At 43.3% G+C, this 23,467-nt stretch overlaps 1 protein-coding gene across 1 annotated transcript in view; it reads left to right on the top strand.

Annotated features, from left to right (window-relative positions):
- The window catches only part of astn1 (astrotactin 1), a 1,835,284-nt gene that overhangs the window by 958,020 nt on the left and 853,797 nt on the right, over window positions 1-23,467 (top strand). Inside the window, exon 9 of the mRNA XM_033028426.1 lies at window positions 7,050-7,124. Within this exon, the coding sequence (XP_032884317.1) occupies window positions 7,050-7,124 (75 nt within the window). The remainder of the gene's footprint in view (window positions 1-7,049; window positions 7,125-23,467) is intronic.

The following is a 23,467-nucleotide window of genomic DNA, read 5'->3' as shown; positions in this document are numbered from 1 at the left end:
TTCCGTCTGGGGTCCTTGCTCCCTTATGGCATTAACATTGAATTCTCCCAATTTGGCTAGCCCGTGCTGTCTCCTCCCCTTCCTTAACCCTCTAGCTGTCTCCTCCCACCCTCCCATCCGCCCGCCCTCGGGCTCCTCCTCCTCCTCCCCTTTTCCTTCTTTCTTTCCCCACCCCCCATCAGTCTGAAGAAGGGTTTCGGCCCGAAACGTCGCCTATTTCCTTCGCTCCATAGATGCTGCTGCACCCGCTGAGTTTCCCCAGCAATTTTGTGATGCTCCATAGATGCTGCCTCATCCGCTGAGTTTCTCCAGCATTTTAGTCTTTTAAAATGGCTTAGTTTCAGGGAAACCTGGTTGGTCTGTGAGTAAATAAGAACTGCTGTTTGTCAGAGAAAGAAAGGTTTAAAATCTCTCTGAAAGTTAATTTAGCGTGTTGTGATATTATTCGGGGAGGTTTCAAACAGAGAAAACGAAACTAGGCTGAAAGAAAATCCTGCTGATAAATCAGGGGTCATGTTTCCTAACAGCTGCTCACAGATCCAGAAATATACACACAATTAATTTAAATTAACATTAAGTTAATGTGACTGTAAATTAATTTTCAACTCGACGGCATCAGTTCTCCTGAGTTGTGCAAAGGAATGTTCAGAAATTGGATTCTCTCCAGATTTCAAGTCAAGAGTGTTGAGAGTTTTTCACTGTCATCTGTACCAACAACAGAGCAAGGTACCAACAACATCCTTACTTGAAGCAGCGTAACAAGCCTGTAAACACAAGACACAGAGATAATGTATAATAAACAAAAATCAATACCTTTATCATGCTGATACTAAGGCAAAAAGATAACACAATGTCCTTTGAACAACCAAAAGATATGCCCTAAATGTGCCCTACATTTAGTTCTAATGCAGAGTGAAAAGGCTCCAAAGGATATCATGAAATTGGGACATCCTTGCTATAAGAAAATGTTATTGGTGCTTATTTCCTTTAAGCAACAGGAAAACCCGGCAGATCTTGTCACTTGGGTTGGCACTGTTGAAGAAATCACCCATGGCTACCTCATGTGCCTGAGTTGTTCCTGAAGGCTGTTGATGGTCCTAATCTCTGCCATCAGTGGCAGCCACCAGAGACATACATACGACATATGTGAGCCACTCTAATCCACAGAACAACATAGATGATAGAACAGTTCAACACAGGAACAGGACCATGGGCCTGCAAATAATCCATATCCCCCTTTTCTCTGCATATTCTTGTGACTATCTAAAAGTCTTTTAAACATCACTTTTGTATCTGACTCCATTACTACCCCCAGTAGTGCATTCCAGGCACCCACCACCATCAGTGTTAAAACTCTTGCTCTGTACATCTCCTTTGAGGAGGATGATTCAACTTTGGTGCCTTCCCTCACAGTGTTAAACTTTGATTCCGCTGTGTGGGGATGTTTATGTTAAAGTCTATCGTGTGTTGTGTTCTTTTTTATTGATATGGCTGTATGGTAAATTTAACTGTACCAATTGGTGCATGTGACAATAAATGTAAACTTGAAACTTGAAACTCTCCTTTAAACATTGCCCCTCTCACCTTAAAGCTATGCCTTCTCATATTTAATGTTGGGAAAAAGGTTCTGACAGTCGACCCTATCATTGCCTCTCATAATTTCATATACTTTCATCAGGTCTCCCCTTAACCTTTGGCATTCCAGAAAAAGCAATCCAAGTTTGCTCAACCTCTCTCTGTAACTAATCCAGGCACCATTCTGGTTAACCTCCTCTGCACCCTCTCCAAAACCTCAATTTATTCCTGTAATGGGGCGACCAAAACTGAAGTCACAGAACATATTCACAGAAGTTATGATCTCTATTGCGTCTTGCCTACAAAGAGGTTCTTTATGGATAACATTTGCACGGGAATGTTATTCTACAGACAAAAATTGCATCACAGAGGTGACACTCAATCACATATAGTTCACTACTTTCAACATGATTTGCTCCTTGGTGAATTGTGAATGAATAAAAAAAAGTTGTAAATCTTCTTCCTTTGATCCATTCTCTCTCAGGGCACTAAAGGGCATTGCAGATATTGAATGCACCGTCATGTGCCTGAGAGATGAAGGAGAAATGACGTCAGTGTTAGGGTGAATTACATCAGGAAGTGCCCAGTCCAATTATCAGCACAATGGTACAGCTGGTAGAGCTGCGGCCTTGCAGTGCCAGAGAGTAGGGTTCCATCCTGACCGTGACAGCTGTCTGTGTGGAGTTTGTATGGCGTCAAGTTGGGAAAAGGGGAAGTACAATGGGATCTGGGGGTCCTTGTACATCAGTCTATGAAAGTAAGCATGCAGGTACAGCAGGCAGTGAAGAAAGCGAATGGCATGTTGGCCTTTATAACAAGAGGAATCAAATATAGGAGCAAAGAGGTCCCTCTGCAGTTGTACAGAACCCTAGTGAGACCACACCTGGAGTATTGTGTGCAGTTTTGATCCCCTAATTTGAGGAAGGACATTCTTTCTATTGAGGGAGTACAGCGTAGGTTTACAAGGTTAATTCCCTGGATGGCGGGACTGTCATATGCTGAGAGAATGGAACAGCAGGGTTTGTACACTCTGGAGTTTAGAAGGATGAGAGGATATCTCATTGAAACATATAAGATTGTTAAGGGCTTGGACACACTAGGGGCAGGAAACACGTTCCCGATGTTGGGGGAGTCCAGAACCAGGAGCCACAGTTTAAGAATAAGGAGTAAGCCATTTAGAACGGAGATGAGGAAACATTTTTTCTCACAGAGAGTGGTGAGTTTGTGGAATTTTCTGCCTCAGAGGGCAGTGGAGGCAGGTTCTCTGGATGCTTTCGAGAGAGAGCTAGATAAGGCTCTTAAAAATAGCGGAGTCAGGGGATATGGGGAGAAGGCAGGAACGGGGTACTGATTGGGGATGATCAGCCATGATCACATTGAATGGTGGTGCTAGCTCGAAGGGCCAAATGGCCTGCTCCTGCACCTATTGTCTATTGTTCTCCATGTGATCGAGTGTGTTGAATCCAGGTGCTCCAGTTTCCTCCCACATCCCAAAGACATGCTGATTTGTAATTTAATTGGTCCCTGGGGAAATTGCCTTTAGAGTGTAGGGAGTGGATGTGAAAATGGGATAACAGAACTAATGTGAATGGGTGATCGATCGTTGGTGTGGACTCAGTGGGCTGAAGGGCCTGTTTCCAAATTATCTTGCAATGAATCAATTAATCTATCTTTCAATGAGCAACACTTACCCAGGAAATGGGTGCAAATGCCCCAAATTACATCCTATAGCTTCAAAATTGTGCATATTATTATTTTAAAACCCATTTTCTACTCTATTATCATTTGTTCTGACAGTACATAACACTCCACTACATCTTTAAATACCTATGATTATCTTGATAATGCTTGATGCTTTCTTTATTCTTAATTTATTGAACTGCTCATAGCAAAATAAATGAGCATTGGATTTTACATTTTTGTGTACATTAAATATTGTTGCTACAGAGAGAGTACATTTTGATTCTTAATTTGCATGTTGTTTTCTTATCTTCTGACGCAGGAAATTTTGGAAATTCAGAGAAAGAGGCTAGTTTGCAATATGAGTTTACATCCTGGGGAAGCATGATGGGAATAGAAGCCAACATGGGTAACTTTAAGGTCACGCTAGGAGTGGCAATAAATTAATTTAGAAAGTGTATAGCTAGCTGGAGTAAAAATAAACATAGGTAGTTATAAACCAGGCTGAGGGCAGTACAACTGATCAGGAAGTAACAGAAGTCCTTTATTGCACCCATTTGTCAGACAAATGGGAGAACGGTTTTCTTAATAACACGGCACAGAAGGTTAAAGATAACTCTGGCAGAAAAAAAAATTTGAAAGGCTTATGAGGAACATTAATTACTGATGAATTAATGAAAACATGTGAAATCCATATGTGACTATTATGTCGCAAGTGTAAATAAAGCCTGTAGGTGCTGTGAGTCATCGGAACACTGGGTTATCTCTGTGTTTCCCATGATGTACTGTTAAGGCCTTGAAAATAGGAGAATAGGAGATAGAAAGATACATAAACCATGATTGAATCGTGGAGTAGACGTAATGTGACGAATGGCCCAAGTCTGCTCCTATGATTCTGCTTACCCTAAACCTCAGCCTTCCTGTTTTTGATGGCCCTAATATTGGGCAACGGTTCCTGTCTACCCTATCTATGCCTCCTTTATTCAAGGGAAAATAAGCCCAGCCTATCATGTCTTTCCCCTTGATTAAAGTTCTACCAATCCAGGCAAAACCCTAGTGATTCTACACTGTACTCTCTCCAGCACAGCCACCTTTGTTTATATAGTGTTGCAACCAGAACTATACACAGTGGTACCAGTGTGGTCTAATCAGTGTATAGATGCAGCAAATTGTCCCAAGTTATATTCATTTAGCCAACCTAGCTACCTGTGCTGCCACTTTCAGGGAACTATGGACTTCAACCACAAGTTCCCTCTGTAAATTAACGTTCCTTGCTACCTAACATTTACTGTGGATACCAAATCCCAAATCAACTTGCTAAAATGCATCACCTTTCACTTGTCAGGATTATATTCCATCTGCCAACATTCCACCCAAATTTTTACCTGATCGATATCTAACCTTAGGATACTTTTAGGTTTGTTATTGTTACATGTGGTGAGGTACAATGAAAAACTTTGCTTTGCATGATATCTAATCAAATCATATTATATTGTACAGAAAAAAGATTGAACTTATGTATAGCATTGTGGAAACAAGGAAGAACCGATGCTGGTTTGCAAAACAAGACACAAAATGCTGGAGTAACTCAGCAGGTCAGGTAGCAACCCTGGAGAACATGGATAGATAACATTTCAGGTCACGGCCCCTTCTTCAGATTCCAGGTATGCTGCTTGACCCGCCGAGGACTTTGAGTCTGTTCTTTACAAGCCAGAAATCTGCGGTTCCCTTCTACAATACTGTATATAATTACAATCAAGCCAAACTCAAGTACAAGCGGCAGAGCAAAGGGAGAATACAGAATATTGTTTTCAACATTGTTGCGCAACAGTCCAATATCCTCAAAGAGATAAAGGAGAATCGAACTGTACCCTACCTCATGGAAGGACCATTCGGAAGCCTGATAGCAGAAGGGGATAATCCCAGGGATGATTGGATTAATGTATGAAGAGCTTTTTATGGTCCTGGGCCTTTACTCGCTGAACTTTAGAAGGATGAGGGGGAATCTCATTGACACCTATTGGATACTGAAGGGCCTAGATCAAGTGGATGTGGAAAGGATGTTTCCAGCAATGGGAGTATCTAGAACCAGAGAGTACAGCCTCAGAATAAAAGGACATACCTTTTAGATTGAAGATAAGCAGGAATTTCTTTAGCCAGAGGGTGGTGAATCTACGGAATTCATTGCCACAGACAGCCATGGAGGCCGACATTGGGTATTTTTTAAACTGAGATTGATGGGTTCTAAATTAATAAGGATGTCAAAAGTTATGGGGAGAAGGCAGGAGAATAGGGTTGAGAGGGAAAAGTAGATCAGCCATGATCGAATGGCAGAGTAGACTTGATGGGCCAAATGGCCTAATACTGCTCATATGTGTCATGACCTTATGGAAGAGATGGATCCTGAGACTGGTGGTGCGCACTTCCAAGCTTCTATATCTGCTTGTTTCTGGTCTCCAGTGTGCTTTACAGTGATAGAGGTTGCAGTCTCACTCTTTTCATCTACATGTTGGTGTTGAATAAAATGCATTAGCTGAGAGTACAGATGTTTGTGGAATATTCATGAAATGTTTGAGGTACATCTGAACCTATGATATAAACAGATGGAGAACTGAATTAACTCCCATCTAAAAGACATAACGCTTTATATTGCAACAGTGCACATATTTTAGAGATGAAAATCAGCATGGTTTATGCACAGAAGGATTCAAGCCCACGGTGAGCAGAACATTGACATGTACAATGATGAAGTTGGACTTAATACCGAGAAACTTTTGTCAAGACTGTCATTTACCCAGTATTCAGAAATGTGTATTAAATAAACCCGGCATTAATGTCTTTCTTTCACAGACGCTAATTCTGTTATGTAATGTTAATAAATCATTTATGAGTTTTATCATTTTTAATCAGCAACAAAAGAAACATTAAAATCAACAGAAGGAATTGAAGGGCCAAAACTGACCTCTTTTGAGTAAAATACAATTTCACCCTATTAATGGCATTGACTCTCTCTTTGATCCTGTGACTGAGAGTTAATAGTACACTGTGAATATTAAACAGTGGATGAAGGCTGTTGGGTCGTATATTGGATGGGAAGAAACCTAGTTAATGTCTTGGACATAGCAAATGCAGGGTTAGAAATTCACTCACATAACTGAAAAATATGTGTTCTGCTTTCAAATCTGAAGCAGAGCAATTTTGTGAATATGCAGCTGTCAGCATTAATGGGTGATCAATGTTTTTCAGAATAGAGCCTGTTTCCACACTGTACCTCTATGACTATGTTAAACTAGACTTTGGACACTACTTTAGACTTTAGAGATGCAGGGTGCAAACAGGCCATTCAGCCCACAATCATTCCCCACTCTTGCACTATCCTACACAGTAGTGAAAATTTACATTTTTTGCAGAAGCCTATTAAAAACCTGCAAACCTGTACATCTTTGGAGGGTGGAAATAAACTGGAGCACCCTAAGAAAACCCATGCAGTCACAGGGAGAATGTAAAAATTCCGTACAGTCAACATCCATAGTCAGGATCGAAACATGACAATAAATTGCACATGACAATAAACTCACTTGAACTTGAACTTGAACCCGGGTCTCTGGCAGTGTAAGGCTCAAACTCCTCCGCTGTGCCACTGTCCTGCCGTGAACTGTTCTATACCATGTGGGAATTTTAATAATCTCTTTTAGGTTTGATGTTTATTGCTACTTAAGTGTGGTTTCTTATTAACACTTGCTGTTATTTAAAAGAATCTGAGAAATGATTTGTGTTGTTTTTATCCTGTGTAGACCCTGGCCATACACCATGTTTCAACGTGGCTTTGATCTCGTGATGGGGGAGCAGCCATCTGACAGAATATTCAGGTAAGACCACTTTTTATATATTTAAGTCTTCCTCTGTTCCTTGAGATCTATGCCCCCCATTACAAAGACTGTTTACTTGCATTGTATTGTATGTGAGTGTAATTGTACTATGCAGTATTGCCCTTGCTACATTATTACACCTGTTTAGTTTGAGAATACCTACCTTCAATGCAGGTTATTCTGTTATTCCTTGTCTCAACTGAGTAAGAGTAATCAAAGAAATCCCCAGGTCACCACACCTATGAATTTGGAATAGGTGTGCAGAGGAGGTTTACCAAAATGTTGCCTAGATTAGGAGGTATTAACTACATGGATAGGTTGGACGGACTTGGTCTGTTTTCTCTGGAATGCTGGAGGCAGCGGGGAGACATGATAGAAGTATATACAATTATAAAAGGCAGAGATAGGGTGGACAGTCAGAAGCTTTTCCCCAAGATGGAAACATCAATATTAGAGGGCATATCTTTAAGGAGAGAGGGGCAAAGTTTGAAGGAAGATGTGCAGGGATTTTTTTTTTACAGAGGGTGATGAGTACCTGAAATGTACTGCCAGCATTGGTGGTTGAGGCAGAAAGGATAGTGGCATTTAAGAAGCTTTTGGATAGGCATATGGATATGCAGGGAATGGAGGAATATGCGTACAGTAAATAAGAGATAATCTTGGCATCATATTCAGCATAAACATTGTGGGCCAAAGGGCCTGTTCCTGTGCTGTGCTGTTCTATGATTGCTGAATGTGAGGTGTTTCAATGTTTTCAAACAAGAGTGTATTTTGCACAGGTCTCAATAGTCATTTGGGCTTAGTGTTAATAACAAATAAACCTTGATTAACCTTAGATATTTTCACAAGAGACGGTTGTAGTGACAATTGTGTATCTGTCATTTTGAGAAAGAGGAACAATGAGTTGAATGTGTATGTTTTTTTGTTAAACAAAATCACTGCTTCACTCTTCCTGATTCAAGGAATAGCAATGAAGTTATCACAATGTCTGCAAAAGAAACACTCTGCCGTAATAAATGGATATACCTCACAGCGAGATTGAAACAACAGTACTGTCAGATAAAAAAATGTCACTTTGTTATGAAATGACAAGTGTTCTCTGACCATTCATATCGAAACCTCAAAACTCTGTCATCAGTTTTACAATATGCACCACTGAAAGAAGGGTCCTATCCCGAAACATCGCCTCTCTATGTTCTCCAAGGATGTTGCCTGACACACAGTGTTTCCCCAGAGTTTTGTGTCTTTCTTTGGTAAACTAGCATCAACAGGCCACGCTGGACGGAGCTCCACCACTGGCGATCTCGGCGAGAAATCCCAGGCTCCCCATGTAAAGTTTAGCGCCGCCGCCCACGGCTGCCCGCTCCGCAGACCCACAGCATCGCGATGTTCAATCGGCAGGTCCCAGCATGGCGACCCGGGCAGGGCATCGCCCGCTCCGTGATAGCGCTCCAGCACTGTGCCGCCGCCGAAGCCGAGGTTCTGGCCGGTCCCCTCAGGAAACGCCGCTCCAGGCCCGCTGGTAGGCCACGAGGACGTGTCGAAGGTGCTGCTCGGAGGAAAGCAGCATCTCCGACCAGGTAGGGATTTAGAAAAGCAGTTCCCCCCTTCTCCCCCACCCCCCACACATAAAAAGATTAGACCCTCAACTAACACACTTTTAACGTACTAAAAATTAAAAAAAGAAGTGAAAAAACAGACAGCTGCAGGACAGGCAGCCATACAGGACGGCGCCCCCTAGTCCCCCCTGTTACTTTATTAATGATTTGATTGTAGTACTTTGTTCAAAATGGTTCAAGGTAGATTTTTCCTCCAACCTTTTAAAATAATGGAATTTTCTGACTGTTTATTTGGTCATACATTTTTTGGGGGGTGTGGTACCACTGGTGAGGTGAGCATTTAATGGAATGCTCATCTAATGGAATGCTCATTTAATGGAGCCCCATTCCGAATCAGCCGTGAAAAAATGGTGTAGAATTGATTTTTTGTGGGTTGTAGTGTTCCATATGCCAACTGGATTTGTTCTCATCTATGTTAGAGATTCGGGATTACGAGGTGCTGTCAGAGTAGCTAATGCGAATAACAGCAGTACATTTTGTAGATGATTATATACTACAAACATTTTGCATGATGGTGGAGGGAGTGAATGTTTTGAGCAGTGGATGGGATATCAAATATTAAAATGAAATTGACAACAACCTTTGAATACTTGTTGAGTGCTCTGTCCAAGTGGAATTACTTGTCTTTATCTTGATAGCATTGAGTCTTGTCCATTTCTACCAATAAGTACTTAGTTCCAAGTTAGATATTGTGTTTGAGATGTGGTAGAGTCATGAGCATGGAAATAGGCCCTTCGCCCAATTTGCCCATGCTAACCAAGATGCCCTATCTTTGCTGGACAAACTCAATGGGTCAGGCAGCATCCACAGAGGGAATGGACAGATGTTGTTTTGTGTTTGGCCCATATCCCTCCAAACCTTTCCTATCTATTTAGCTGTCCAAAGGGTTTTAAAATATTGATATAGTATCTGTCTCATCTACTTTCTCTGGCAGCTTGTTGCATATACCCACCCACTATGTTGAAAAAGTTGCACCTCAGGTTTCTATTAAATCATTCCCCTCTCATTTTAAACTTGTGTCTTCAGGTTCTTGACTCCCCTACTCAGGGTAAATCACTAAAAGTGTCCCAGTGATGTGGTTGTGAAGTTTGAAAGAAAAATAATGTTTGATAATGATAGTGCAAAAGGAAGAATGAGATATAAACACATAAATAATGGTTTAAATCATTTGGATTTGTAGATGCTTTGAATGCTGGATTGGACTGTTCAATGGGTAGTCTAGCCTATATAAAACATGTTATAATCTCCAATAATGGGCAGATTTGGGTAGTGTCTCTTATTACTTTTTTCCAGAGATGCTGCCTGACCTGGTGAGTTACTCCAGCACTTTATGTCTATCTGAAGTAACATTGAGACAATTTAACTTTTTATCCTGACCTTACCAATAAAAATTTGCAACATTCAAAAACAGGTTCCTGCAGAATGAAACAAAATATCAGAAATCAAAGCAGAATTTGCAGTGAAGAATAATAAGTGGGATCATGAGTTTGTTTTGCAGGCACAGTCCTTTTGATAAAGCAGACAGCTATTTGAATTGTTGGCTCCCCAGACAGAACTATCTCTGATAATGCTGTAATTTTCCGGAACATTTATCCTATATGACAAGGTTAACAGCAAATCAAGGACTTCATGTATAGCACAGACAAAATCTTTCCCTGCAAACTAATCACATTATACAAGAAAGAGTTGTGATTGATGTGATGATGGGATTGAGGTATGGCATTGATTAGCAAGTATGTTCCAATACTTAAAACACAATTAAAGGTAAAATAAGCAGGCAGGAGGGTGAGAATCATAAAATCTGAGAGTCATACAGTGCGGAAACAGGCCCTTTGTTCCAGCTCATCCATACTGACCAAGATGTTCCATCTATGCTAGTCCCATTTATCTGCATTTGGTCCATGTCCCTCTAAATCTTCCCTATCCATGTACTTGTCCAAATGGCTTTTAAATGTTAATAGCTGTTAAATAGTAAACCATATGCTTTGCGGTACATTTGCGGTCTTGATCTTCATGTGCTTTATTCCTCAGATGATTAGATATTATACTGATGCAATGAAAGTTATGGTGAATTTTATCATTGATGAACTGCCTTCATTTAGACGCAACTGCGTTAATCTATGGAAAGCAAAAGAGAACAGTAGATACTGGAAATATGAAATAAAAACAGAAAATACATAAATATCGCAGTAAAATAGAGAAACCAAGAACTGCATATGCTGGAATCTTGAGCAAAGCACAAAGTGCTGGAGTAACTGAGCCATCAGACAGGGTCCCGACCCAAAATATCGTCTATCCATGTTCTCCAGAGATGTCTGACTTGCTGAGTTATTCCAACACTTTGTGTTTTGTTAAAAATAACAGAATAAGGCATCAGCAAAGGTAGATTGGATTAGACTATTTCATCGCCATATACACCAGGGTGCAATAAAATTCCTTGTTCACATGAAGATTGTAGAACAGTAATGTACAGAAACATCATCCATTCCTTCTCGCCAGAGAATATTAAAGTAACTAAATAAACAAATGAGATAAAGTTAAGAGTAATAGTTCATGGCATCACCTCTGGGAACAAGGTATGGGAGTCGGATAGCATTGCCCCTAATGTGTAGGACATAGAAATAGTGTACGGGATATTAATGGTTGGTATGGACTGGAAGGGCCTGTTTCAGCATCGTATCCCTAAAACAAATCTCAAAAAATGAAGGTGAATTCCCTTGGTGGATAAAAAGGGGTAACATTTTATAAACAGGTATTCCACACAAGGGGAGCAAAATTGAGCTAAGACCATCACACCAGTGCACAATGAAACAATGACCAAAGAACAGACAAGAAAGGGAGTAACTTTTCTCAAACAGCATAGAACAGACAAAGCAGGAGCTCCCAAGTGTCCACAGTATCTGAACTGCCCTGCAGTGTGCTGCACAGCATCTATGAAGAAAATCTAAGCATCATTACCCGAAACAGCAGACTGATTTCATCAAAGCAAACAGGAGATGCAGGGGCCAATTAACTGCAAACACCTTGCCTCAGGGAAAAAGACACAAACAACTATAAAAATCCCGATGATCTAAAGAATTGGAGGTGGGTGGAAAGAGAACAGGAGGCTTCACAACTCATTCATAATCGTGACATGCAGATTTTCAAGTCCGATCAAGACCATCTACACCCAGGTACCACCTTACTAAGATACACGATCAGAGGAGGGATTAACAAAAGGACTGCCGAAGGATTAGCAGAAGGAGCATTTTAAAGAACTCAACCATCTCTATGTCCTTTCCATGAATGTTCTTGACTTTGTGCCACAGAAAAGTAGTCCAGTACACCTGTACCACCATCTTCAATGGAGAAGAAGTTGAAAAGGCCATACGTCAAATGGAAAACAACATGCCCTCTGCTATCCCTGCTGGACTTTTATGAAAGATACAGCATAGAAACAGGCCCTTCAGCCCATTGAGTCCATGCCACTGATCGACCATTCACACTAGTTTTATGTTATCACCCTTTCTCATGCACTCCTTACACACTAGGGGCAATTTACAGAGGCTGATTAATCAACACACCTGCACGTCTTTGGGAGGTGGGAGGAAACTGGAGCTCCAAAAGGAAACCTATGTGGTCACAGGGACAATGTGCAAACTCCACACAGACAGCACCAGAGGTCAGGATTGAACCCAGGTCTCTTGCACTGTGAGGCAGTGGCTGCTCCAATGTGCTGCCTCTAAAACCTCTAAAACTTGGTCCAGGGAAACATGATGCACAAATACACAACCTCATCGCACACATGTGAGCAGAGGATGTTGTGATCACACTGATCTCGAACAGATATAGAACACTTTCTCCTGAGACGTTTCCCACTATCTGTCATGATGGAGACCATTGCATGAGTCTAATTAAACTATCTTCTTCCGGAAACAACAGAGCAGCTCCTCCCTGAATCTGTAAGGATTACTTTTTTGAGATGTGATCCCGTTGTGCAAAGAAGTCACACCATGTACTCCATTCTCAAACATTGCTATAGTATCTTAGATGTTTGGGTTTAAGTTTATTATTGTCACATCTACTAAGGCACAGTGAAATGCTTTTGTTTGCATTCTATCAAATCAAATCAGGTGATACTATACATGAGTATATTCAAACCAAACAAAAGGTAGAACAAAGAAAGATATCAGAAGGCAGAATATAGTTTTCAGCATTGCAGAAACAGAAAGAGTTTCCAGAAAAAAAGTCCAATGTCTGCAATGAGCTAGGTTTGAGAATTTGGACTGTGCTCTAGTTTGATTATGCTTGATTACAGAGGGGAAGAAGCTGTTCCTGAGTTTGGAAGTATGTGCTTTCAAGCTTCTATACATTCTGCCTGACAGGAGCAGGGAGAAGAAGGAATGACCATGGTGAGACAAGTCTTTGATTATGTTCGCTGCTTTCCTGAGGCAGCATGAAATGTGGATGGAGTCAACGGTGGGTAGTCTGCTCTGTGTGAAAGTCATATAAGATTCCACATTTATGTGAAAGTGGTGTAAGATTTCACATCTGTGTACAGTTTTGTATGTAAACCTTTACCTCTTTTGGATATACTGTATGTGCTGAGTCTTAATTCATTCAAGAAGACATTGCAACTCACTATTATCAAAGCTAGCATGAAGAAAATGCCTATCTTGAGAAACGATGATTAAAAATTGCTCAGATCAGTTCCTACCCTGCTGAAGTCTGCTAAATCCAAATGACCTTATTGTCAGATTTCCAGGCTAAGAATTACATGAGCCAAACATTGTCATTACAAGATCACCTATGACATTATTTTTCAGTCTAATTGGCTGTGGTACAATTAATGGTATAAATCCAGTAAATTGATGAGGGGCAGACTACAGTAGAGGGACATGTAAAGCTAATGGGCACTTATCAACAGTTGGGAAGCTCACAGGAGAATTATTTAAAACTAAGCTCACATGGTGATGATATAAAACTGCCTGCAGACTCTGGCCGATACAACTGGTGGCAAAACTCACATCCCATTATTTCTTATTAACTATATTTCACCCCATTAATACAGTGAAATAATGCTGCTCCCTATTAATATAGTAGAACAGAGAATATAGAACAGTGCAGCACAGGAACAAGCCCTTCGGCCCACAATGTTTGTGCCAAACATGATGCCAAGTTAAACTGATGTCATCTGCCTGTACATCTATACATAAATAAAGCTCTGATCTTGTCATCTTCCGGTTGCGCGGTCATTCTATTTGTGCAAAAACGTTATGCGATAGCACTACGATTTTTTGCTAGCTTACTCACCATTCTCCTGCGCTGTGATTGCACAAAGTTTCGTTCCAATCGGTGGTCTAATGTAAACTTTAGTGAGGTTTAAAAATCTTTAAAACAGCGCATGCGCAGATCGATCTCCTCATTGACATTCAGCGCAGCGTCTTTTCTCCTGTCACTCCGTGGGATGGTCCGCCCTTTCTTGTGTCATTGCGTCTTTATTACTGGAGCAGTGGATGGCCGGTGGAGGTTTCCAACCGGACACAGGAAACAGCCCGGCCCGGCACAGGAAATGTTGCCAAATGGAAAGCGGAGAATCTGATGTCGGCAGAGGGCAGTGACCAGCGACCAGTGACCAGCGGTCGCTGTGAGTCCGCTCCAGCTCCTTCCCCTCTGGTCCCCCTCGCTGGCTCCTGCCCCCCTCCCCCTTGATACCGCACACAACCCACATATTTTCTCCAAGCTCTCTCCCCCCCGCCCCCACATCACCCCCGCCCACACAGCCCCCTCCCCCCACCCACACCCCTCACCACCCACATCCCCACCCCTCACCACCCACATCCCCCTCCCCCCCAGCCCGCACCCTCCGCCCACAATTGGTCTGTAAACAAAAACTGCAAGATTTTCACTTCATATTTAGTTATAAAATGTAATGAATCAATTTGCATCATTCGGATAGGTGTGAATTTTCAATTCGAACTCACATATCACATACCCAATTTCAGTGCAGTGAATCATAACTAAATTTTCTTTAGTGGGTTTTGCAACTTTAGTTCTAACTGATTAATAATGATTTTTTTTCAACATAACCTCCATTTTTGTAAAGACAAAAATGAGGAAGCATCATGTTCATTGAGAATGTAGTGCAAACTGCTGTGGATTCCCAGCAACAAGAAAGATGTAACATTGAAACTAGGTAGAAGGGAGTAAATTATTGGGAAACTTAAATTAATGATAGTTGGACTTGAAGGCTATGGAGGTGGTTGTCTTTGGTTATAAAGTGCTGGAGTAACTCCGTGGGTCAGGCAGCATCTCCGGAGAACATGGATAGGTGGCGGTTTGGATTGGAACTCTTCTTCAGAGTCTGTCTGAAGTCTGAATATAGTCTCAATGTAAACACAGCAGACTAGAGAAGGGTAACGACCCAAACCTATGTCTGTGCAGGTACACAAAAATGCTGGAGAAACTCAGCGGGTGCAGCAGCATCTATGGAGCGAAGGAAATAGGCGACGTTTCGGGCCGAAACCCTTAGACTCACTTGACCGTAGGACCTTCTTTCGTGCAATTGATGGCCCTGGGTAATATAGGCTTGGACATCTCCTGCAAAAGATAGGTCAGATTCCAAAATGCAGCCCTACAATGGTAATTGATTCTGGAACTGAAAATATAGCCAGGATGAGAGGAATCTGCTGACTACTTGGGTTTAGTTTGACAATTTTATTTAAATACAATGTTCTGGATGGAAAGCAGAAGATTTCTTCTCATTTAATATATCTTACTTCAAATATATATCACAACCTTTTTACTGTTTATTGCGTGTATGTTGTCTCTTCATTCTGTGAGCAGTGGGCAGTAAAAGTTTAGTGTCAGCTTAACATGCCAGTGATCATTAAGCTACACAAAATTGCTGGGGAAACTCAGCGGGTGCAGCAGCATCTATGGAGCGAAGGAAATAGGCGACGTTTCGGGCCGAAATCCTTCCTCAGACGAAGGGTTTCGGCCCGAAACGTCGCCTATTTCCTTCGCTCCATAGATGCTGCTGCAACCGCTGAGTTACCCCAGCAATTATGTGTGCCTTCGATATTCCAGCATCTGCAGTTCCCTTTTGAACACAGTGATCATTAAGCTTTCTGTTCTACCTTATTCACATGGTAATTGTCAGCTTCCAAAGTCACAGCACTTTTGAGGGAGAAAAAAGCCTAACCATTGTGTAACCCTCACATTTGGCCCCGTGGTTCCAATGGAAAGCATTGAACACTGAGGCGTACAAGCTCGATTGAATAGCTGAGACTTTAAAATGGGGTGAGATGGGATGATTGCAACTGCATTTCAGTAAAGTGCTGAAATACACATCTGGTCGAGCTGTTACCTCACAGTACCTGAGACCCAGGTTCGATCCTGACCTCAAGTGCTGTTTGCACGTTCTCAATAGACAATAGACAATAGGTGCAGGAGTAGGCCATTCAGCCCTTCGAGCCAGCACCGCCATTCAATGTGATCATGGCTGATCATCCCCAATCAGTACCCCGTTCCTGCCTTCTCCCCATATCCCCTGACTCCGCTATTTTTAAGAGCCCTATCTAGCTCTCGCTTGAAAGCATCCAGAGAACACGCCTCCACTGCCCTCTGAGGCAGAGAATTCCACAGACTCACCACTCTCTGTGAGAAAAAGTGTTTCCTCGTCTCCGTTCAAAATGGCTTACTCCTTATTCTTAAACTATGGCCCTTGGTTCTGGACTCCCCCATCATCGGGAACATGTTTCCTGCCTCTAGCGTGTACAAACCCTTAACAATCTTATATGTTTCAATGAGATCCTCTCTCATCCTTCTAACTCCAGAGTCTACAAGCCCAGCTGCTCCATTCTCTCAGCATATGACAGTCCCGCCATCCCGGGAATTAACCTTGTAAACCTACGCTGCACTCCCTCAATAGCAAGAATATGTGACTCCATGTGACTACATGGAGTCCTCCCACATTCCCAAGACTTGTAGGTTAATTGGCCTCTGTGCAGGGGGGGGGGTGAGAAAGTGTGATAACAGAACAAGTGTGAACGAGTGGTCGATGGTCAGTGTGGACTCGGTGGACCAAAGGTCCTGTTTCCATGCTGTATCTCTCAATTAAAACTAAACTTCAAATGACCAGTGAATTTAATAGTACCACCTTTGAAATAGCATCTATGGTGATTTAAAATCCTCATTTTTCATTGCTCAGTATGTCAGTTTCCAGGCTTGAGTACTGGCAGGAAGAATAGTGAATATAAGAATAATTGAATTCAAGGCTAGTCACAACTATTCAAAGTGATTTTCTCTGGTTTAAAAGAGTGAATCTCTAATAGTTAACTTCCAGGGATTCATCACCTCAAATAGAGTAAAGGGCATACATAATAATCAACAGTCCTCTTGAGCTGTCTGTCATTGCGGTTCATGGTGAATCAACTGTAAACACTTGTCTGAAAGGAAGTAATTACAAAGACCAGGGAGTTGAGTCATCATATAACTTCTGCCTGACTCTGGAAAAAAACGATAAAATAATTTCTGATGGTGCACAGCATGATGTTAAATGGAGTGCCCCGGAAACAAGTTGTAAAGTTGAGAATTTGGTGGGTTCTGGGAGCGATTAATTCTTGTTGCCTACTTACAATACATATGGTAATTTGCATGATCTTAAACAATGAACTATTTTATAATGAGTCCAGTATTTTAATGCTTGGAATAAACCAGTACGTAGTTGACCTTCTGTTTTCGTTGTTGGTATGTGTGAAGATGCTTGAAAGACGACTGCAAAGTTGGTATACTGAAGATTTGGCAGAGGCAGGGTGTACTTTAAAATTGGAGGGAATAGAGTGGCTATGGCCATTATGAGAGCTTGGAAACAATGAAGCTCTCCTAAGTGTTCATTTTTATAATAGAGACCTGTTTAGGAATGGTTTGGCTCAGAATAAATGTTACCAGGATTGAATTGGAAATGGAACAGTACAGCACAATAGCAGGTCGTTCAGCTCACAATGACTGTAGTAGACATGATGCCAAGGCTATCACTTATCTACATGCACATTACTCATGCTCTCTATTCCCTGCATATTCATGTGCCTATCCAGAAGTCTAGAAATCCCGTGGCCTGAGGTTATCTGTTGCTGGCCCTGATTTGTCCATTTTTTTTAATTCACTTTTATTCACAAACTAACTATTCACATTATTTGAATGTTTACTATCATACTTTTAAAAGCTTCACACTTTCTGGATGTCCCTTTGTCTGCAAACAGACCACTCCAATTAACTTTAGTGAGTTCATGTCTGGTACTATCAAAGTTGGTCCTGCTCCAATATAGAACTTTAATTTGTGGGCTAACCCCATCCTTGACAATAACTAATTTAAAATCGATAAAATATGATCGCTGGTCCCAAAGTGTTCGCCCACTGACATTTGCCCTGCGCTATTTCCTCAGGGCTGATCAAGCTTTGCCCTTTCCCTTGTAGGGCCTTCTATATAATTGTCTGAGGAAACTTTCCTGAACATACTTGACAAATTCTTATCTACCCCTTGCCATGGTGTCAAGGGATTAGATTGGCACTGCCCCCTTGGCACTGGGACCTCCATAGTGCCAAAGGATTAGTGCTTATCTAATCCCTTGGAACAACGGCAGTCACAGTTTGTAGACAGACCAACAGCACCCTGGCCACACACTCATTTCACCCCTGCCATGGGAAGAAGGTACAGGAGCCTGAAAACTGTAATGTCCAGGTTCAGGAACAGCTGAATTAGGCTACTAAACACTACAACCTCAATTAATATCTGAACTACATAGACTATAAATTGTTTTTTGTTTTTTAATGTGCACATGTGTATATACCCTATATATTTTTTGCAAAGTAATTAAAAATAAATAACTGAAATATCACATTTACATAAGTATTCAGACCCTTTGCTATGACACTCAAAATTGAGTTTTATCCTGTTTCCATTGATTATCCTTGAGATTTTTCTACAACTTGATTGGAATCCACCAGTGGTGATTGATACAAATACATCTATAGATGCTCCTGAACACATCATCAGTGGTAAATTCAATCGATTGGACATGATTTGGAAAGGCACACACCTGCCTATATAAGGTCCACAGTTGAAAGTGCATGTCAGAGCAAAAACCAAGCCATGAAGATGAAGATGAAGGAATTGTCTGTAGACCTCTGAGACAGGATTGTGTCGAGACACCAATCTGGGGAAGGGTATAAAACAATTTCTGCAGCATTGCAGGTCCCGAAGAGCACAGTGGCCTCTGTCATTCTTAAATGGAAGAAATTTGGAACCACCAGGACTCTTCATAGAGCTGGCCGCCCGGTCAAACTGAGCAATCGGGGGAGAAGGGCCTTGGTCAGGGAGGTGACCAAGAACCCAATGGTCACTCGGACAGAGCTCCAGAGTTCCTCTGTGGAGATGGGTGAACCTTCCAGGAGGACAACTATACATGCAGCCTTCCAAAAATCAGGCCTTTATGGTAGAGTGGCCAGACGGAAGCCACTCCTCAGTAAAAGGCACATGACCACCTGCTTGGAGTTTGCAAAAAGGCATGAGAAACACGATTCTCTGGTCTGATGAAACCAAGATTGAACTCTGGCCTGGATGCCAGGCGTCATGTCTGGAGGAAACCAGGCACCGCACATCACCTGGCCAATACTATACCTACGGAAAAGCATGGTGGTGGCAGCATCATGCTGTGGGGATGTTTTTCAGCAGCAGGAACTGGGAGATTAGTCAGTATCGAGGGAAACATGAATGGAGCAAAGTACAGAGAGATCCTTGATGAAAATCTGCTCCAGAATGTTCTGGACCTTAGACTGGGGCAGAGGTTCACCTTCCAAAAGGACAACAACCCCAAGCAGACAGCCAAGCCAACACAGGTGTAGCTTTATGACAAGTCTGTGAATGTCCTTGAATGGCTCAGCCAGAGCCCAGACTTGAACCGGATGGAACATCTCTGGAGGAACCTGAAAACAGCTGTGCATCGACCCTCCCCATCCAACCTGACAGAGCTTGAGAGGATCTGCAGAGAAGAATTGGATAAATTACCCAAATACAGGATGTTTATGTTGTTCTATCATTCTTTTAATTGTGATGTGTTCTTTTAATTGTATGGCTGCGTGGTAACTCAAATATCACTGGACCTTAATTGATGCATGTGACAATAAATATGAATCTGAAATCTGAATCTTGTAGCTTCATACCCAAGAAGACTTGAGGCTGTATTTGCTGCCAAGGGTGACTCAACAAAGTACTGAGTAAAGGGTCTGAATACTTAATGTGATTTTAGTTATCTATAGTATTATTAAAACTCTCATTTTGACCACTTCCGGTCTGCGTTGTTTTTAAATTTGTGCAACAATGCAACCCTATATCGCTAGGATTATATGCCATCTTTACTCACCGTTCTCATCTGCTCCAAGCCACCAAGTTTTGTTCCGATCGGTGGAAGTTTACAAAAGTTATGAAGGTTTAAAAAATTGTGAGATCAGCAGATTGTTCTTCTCGCCTGTCAGACGCCATGAAGGTAATGCCCCTTCCGGCACCCGCTGGAGAAAAAATCCCCGGAGACGGGCCTGAGTCCGTGAGCATGTCCACAAGCCACCCGTCCACAAGCTGCCCAGAATAAAGCTGAGCCAGCGGAGTGTGGGCTGTGTTCGCGGGTGGGAGCTGTGAGCACGACAGGCGCTGGGGACGGGAGCAGCTGAGTGAGTCCGGAGTCGGGTCCTGGAGCCAGGACTGCGGTCAGAGCCGGGGCCGGGAATCGGTGAGCCCACACACCCCATCCTCTGCTCCCCTCCCCCTTCCCCCTCCCCTACACCCCCCTCCTCCCCTCCTCCCCTACACACCCCCGCCTCCACTACACCACCCCTCCTCCCCTACACCCCCCCTCCTCCCCTACACCCCCCTCCTCCCCTACACCACCCCTCCTCCCCTACACCCCCCCTCCTCCCCTACACCCCCCTCCTCCCCTACACCCCCCCTCCTCCCCTACACCCCCCTCCTCCCCTACACCCCCCCTCCTCCCCTACACCCCCCTCCTCCCCTACACCCCCCCTCCTCCCCTACACCCCCCCTCCTCCCCTACACCCCCCCTCCTCCCCTACACCCCCCTCCTCCCCTACACCCCCCCTCCTCCCCTACACCCCCTCCTCCCCTACACCCCCCTCTTCCCCGACACCACACCTCCTCCCCTACACCCCCTCCTCCCCTACACCCCCCTCCTCCCCTACACCCCCTCCTCCCCTACACCCCCCCTCCTCCCCTACACCCCCTCCTCCCCTACACCCCCCTCTTCCCCGACACCACACCTCCTCCCCTACACCCCCCTCCTCCCCTACACCCCCTCCTCCCCTACACCCCCTCCTCCCCTACACCCCCTCCTCCCCTACACCCCCCTCTTCCCCGACACCACACCTCCTCCCCTACACCCCCTCCTCCCCTACACCCCCCTCCTCCCCTACCCCCCCTCCTCCCCTACACCACCCCTCCTCCCCTACATCCCCCCTCCCCTACACCATCCCTTCCCCACACCCCCCTCTCCCACACATACACCCCTTACCTCCACCACCCCCCCCCCCTCCGCCACACACACACACCCTCTCCCACACATACACCCCCACCAGCCCCCAAGAGGCACCGCTTGAAGCCTTCACCCTCCCCTGGCTGCAGGACACTTCCTATCTAACGCCGTCCCTGTCCCCTGTCCCCCGTCCCCCAACCGGTCCCACTTAGTCTAGTTTCTTTTTAATTACTTTGCAAACATTTCTGAACATCTGTTTTTGGTTTTTATTATGGGGTATTGTGTGTAGATTGATGATTTAAAAAAAAGAATTTAATTTATTTTAGAATAAGGCTGTAACGTAACAAAATGTGGAAAAAGTGAAGGGGTCTGAATACTTTCTGAATGCACTGGATATATGTATGTCGATTGCCTTCTCGGGCCATTCCAGAGCAGGGACAGGGAGAATTAGTAAGCCAACAGCAGGAGCAAGAGCAGGAGAGAGTGTCATCTTTTGAATGGGAGACTACTAAGACGGCTCTTATAGAGGAGGTGCCGACGAAAACTAAATCGGTTAAATTTGAGTCGGCTGCCCTGCCAGCAGCGTGTTTGTTATTTAGAATTTTTTGTTTTTTTTAGTATGCCCGAATATTTGTTTTACTGTCTCTTGATATGTCTTAAGTGGGGTGTGGTGGGGGGGAAAGTGGGGAAACCGTTTTTCAAGCACTTCCTCGACGGAGAAGTGACTTTTTCTATGTCGCTGCTCCACCTCCCCTCTCGTGGCTTAACAGATTAGATTGGAGCGGCCTTTACCAGAGTCGGGCCCGGAGCTTCAGCAGCGGGTGCAGCGTGGACATTTCCGTCGTTTAATGGGGCGAACCCTTGCTGGGGGTCGCCAGAAAGGAGTGCTCCGATCGCTGGCCTTGTGTCATGGGGCTGTGGCCTGCGGAGCGCCTAGCTGCAAGCGTGGTGTGGACTTGCCATCCGGAGCCTGCGATTTCCTTGCCAGGGATCACCGGAAAAGAGCTCCGACCACCAGCCTGCGGCCTATAACATCCTGAAGCCGCGGTCTCCGGTAAGAAAGGGGCAGATTCGGGCACTCCAAGCCACGGAGTGTGTTTGACCGTCCCGATATCGGAGTTTTGATCATCCCGACAAGAGGTCCTGTACATCTGGTCGTCTATAGCGGCGACTACGTAGGGTTCATGGCCCCGACCAGGGATGAACAAAGGAGGAGGACTGACTGAACTTGCCTTCCACCACAGTGAAGAATGCTGTGGTGGATGTTTATGTTAAATTGTATTGTGTGTTCTTATTTTCAATTGTATCACTGCATGGCAAATTCATTTCACGGTACCTTAGTTGGTGCATGTGACAAATAAAATTGTATTGTAGTGTGTGTATGTATATCTCCACACACACTAATCTTTTTCTTGTTTATTATATTGTTTACAGTACACTATGTTTACATATTCTGTTGTGCTGTAAGTAAGAATGTCATTGTTCTATCTGGAACATATGACAATAAATCAATCACGACTATTGGGAAAACTAAAGTCCCCTGTTATGACAATCCTATTATTCTCAATCTCATGGCACATTTGTTCCTCAAATTCCCGTTGACTATTTGGGAATTTCCAGTCCAATGCCAACAAGGCGATCACCGCTTTTGTTATTTCTCAGCTCCATTCTAAACAACCCCACTGGACTACCACTCTGTCAATTTTGTCTCGGACTAGCACTGTGATGTTCCACCTCAATCAATAAAACGACTCCCCTTATCTCTGATCTCCATCTCTATTTTCACAGAATAAAGTAAAGAAGTAAAGCAATAAAGAAAGCACAAATTCTATTCTGTTGAACTTTGATAATGAACGTAAGGCAGATAGCAGGGTTGAATTGTGAAGATATCAATGAATTAAGCAAACCGACAACTGTAATGGGGCCTTTTCACGGGGCGAGTTGACGCAAGATGTCACCAGAGTGAAGAGGTCGTGGTCCAGCATGAGTCTCGCACGATATAACGGGGGTAGATAAAGAGTTCCCACGGTACTCGGCATTTCTGTTATTTGTGCGAGTGACTTGTCCGTTTCCTGAGCTTTCGCGTTAAATCTTGAATGAAGATCGTGAACTACACGTGACACAAATGATGTAACTTTTTTTTCACACACTATATATATCCTCCCTTGGTTGAATTGGCTCATTTGGAGACATATTTTACTGT

Source organism: Amblyraja radiata, chromosome 10, assembly GCF_010909765.2.
Source record: "Amblyraja radiata isolate CabotCenter1 chromosome 10, sAmbRad1.1.pri, whole genome shotgun sequence".
Taxonomy (NCBI): Eukaryota; Metazoa; Chordata; class Chondrichthyes; order Rajiformes; family Rajidae; genus Amblyraja; species Amblyraja radiata.
The sequence above is the reverse complement of the archived record's forward strand: the minus strand, read 5'-3'. Positions and strand labels throughout refer to the sequence as shown.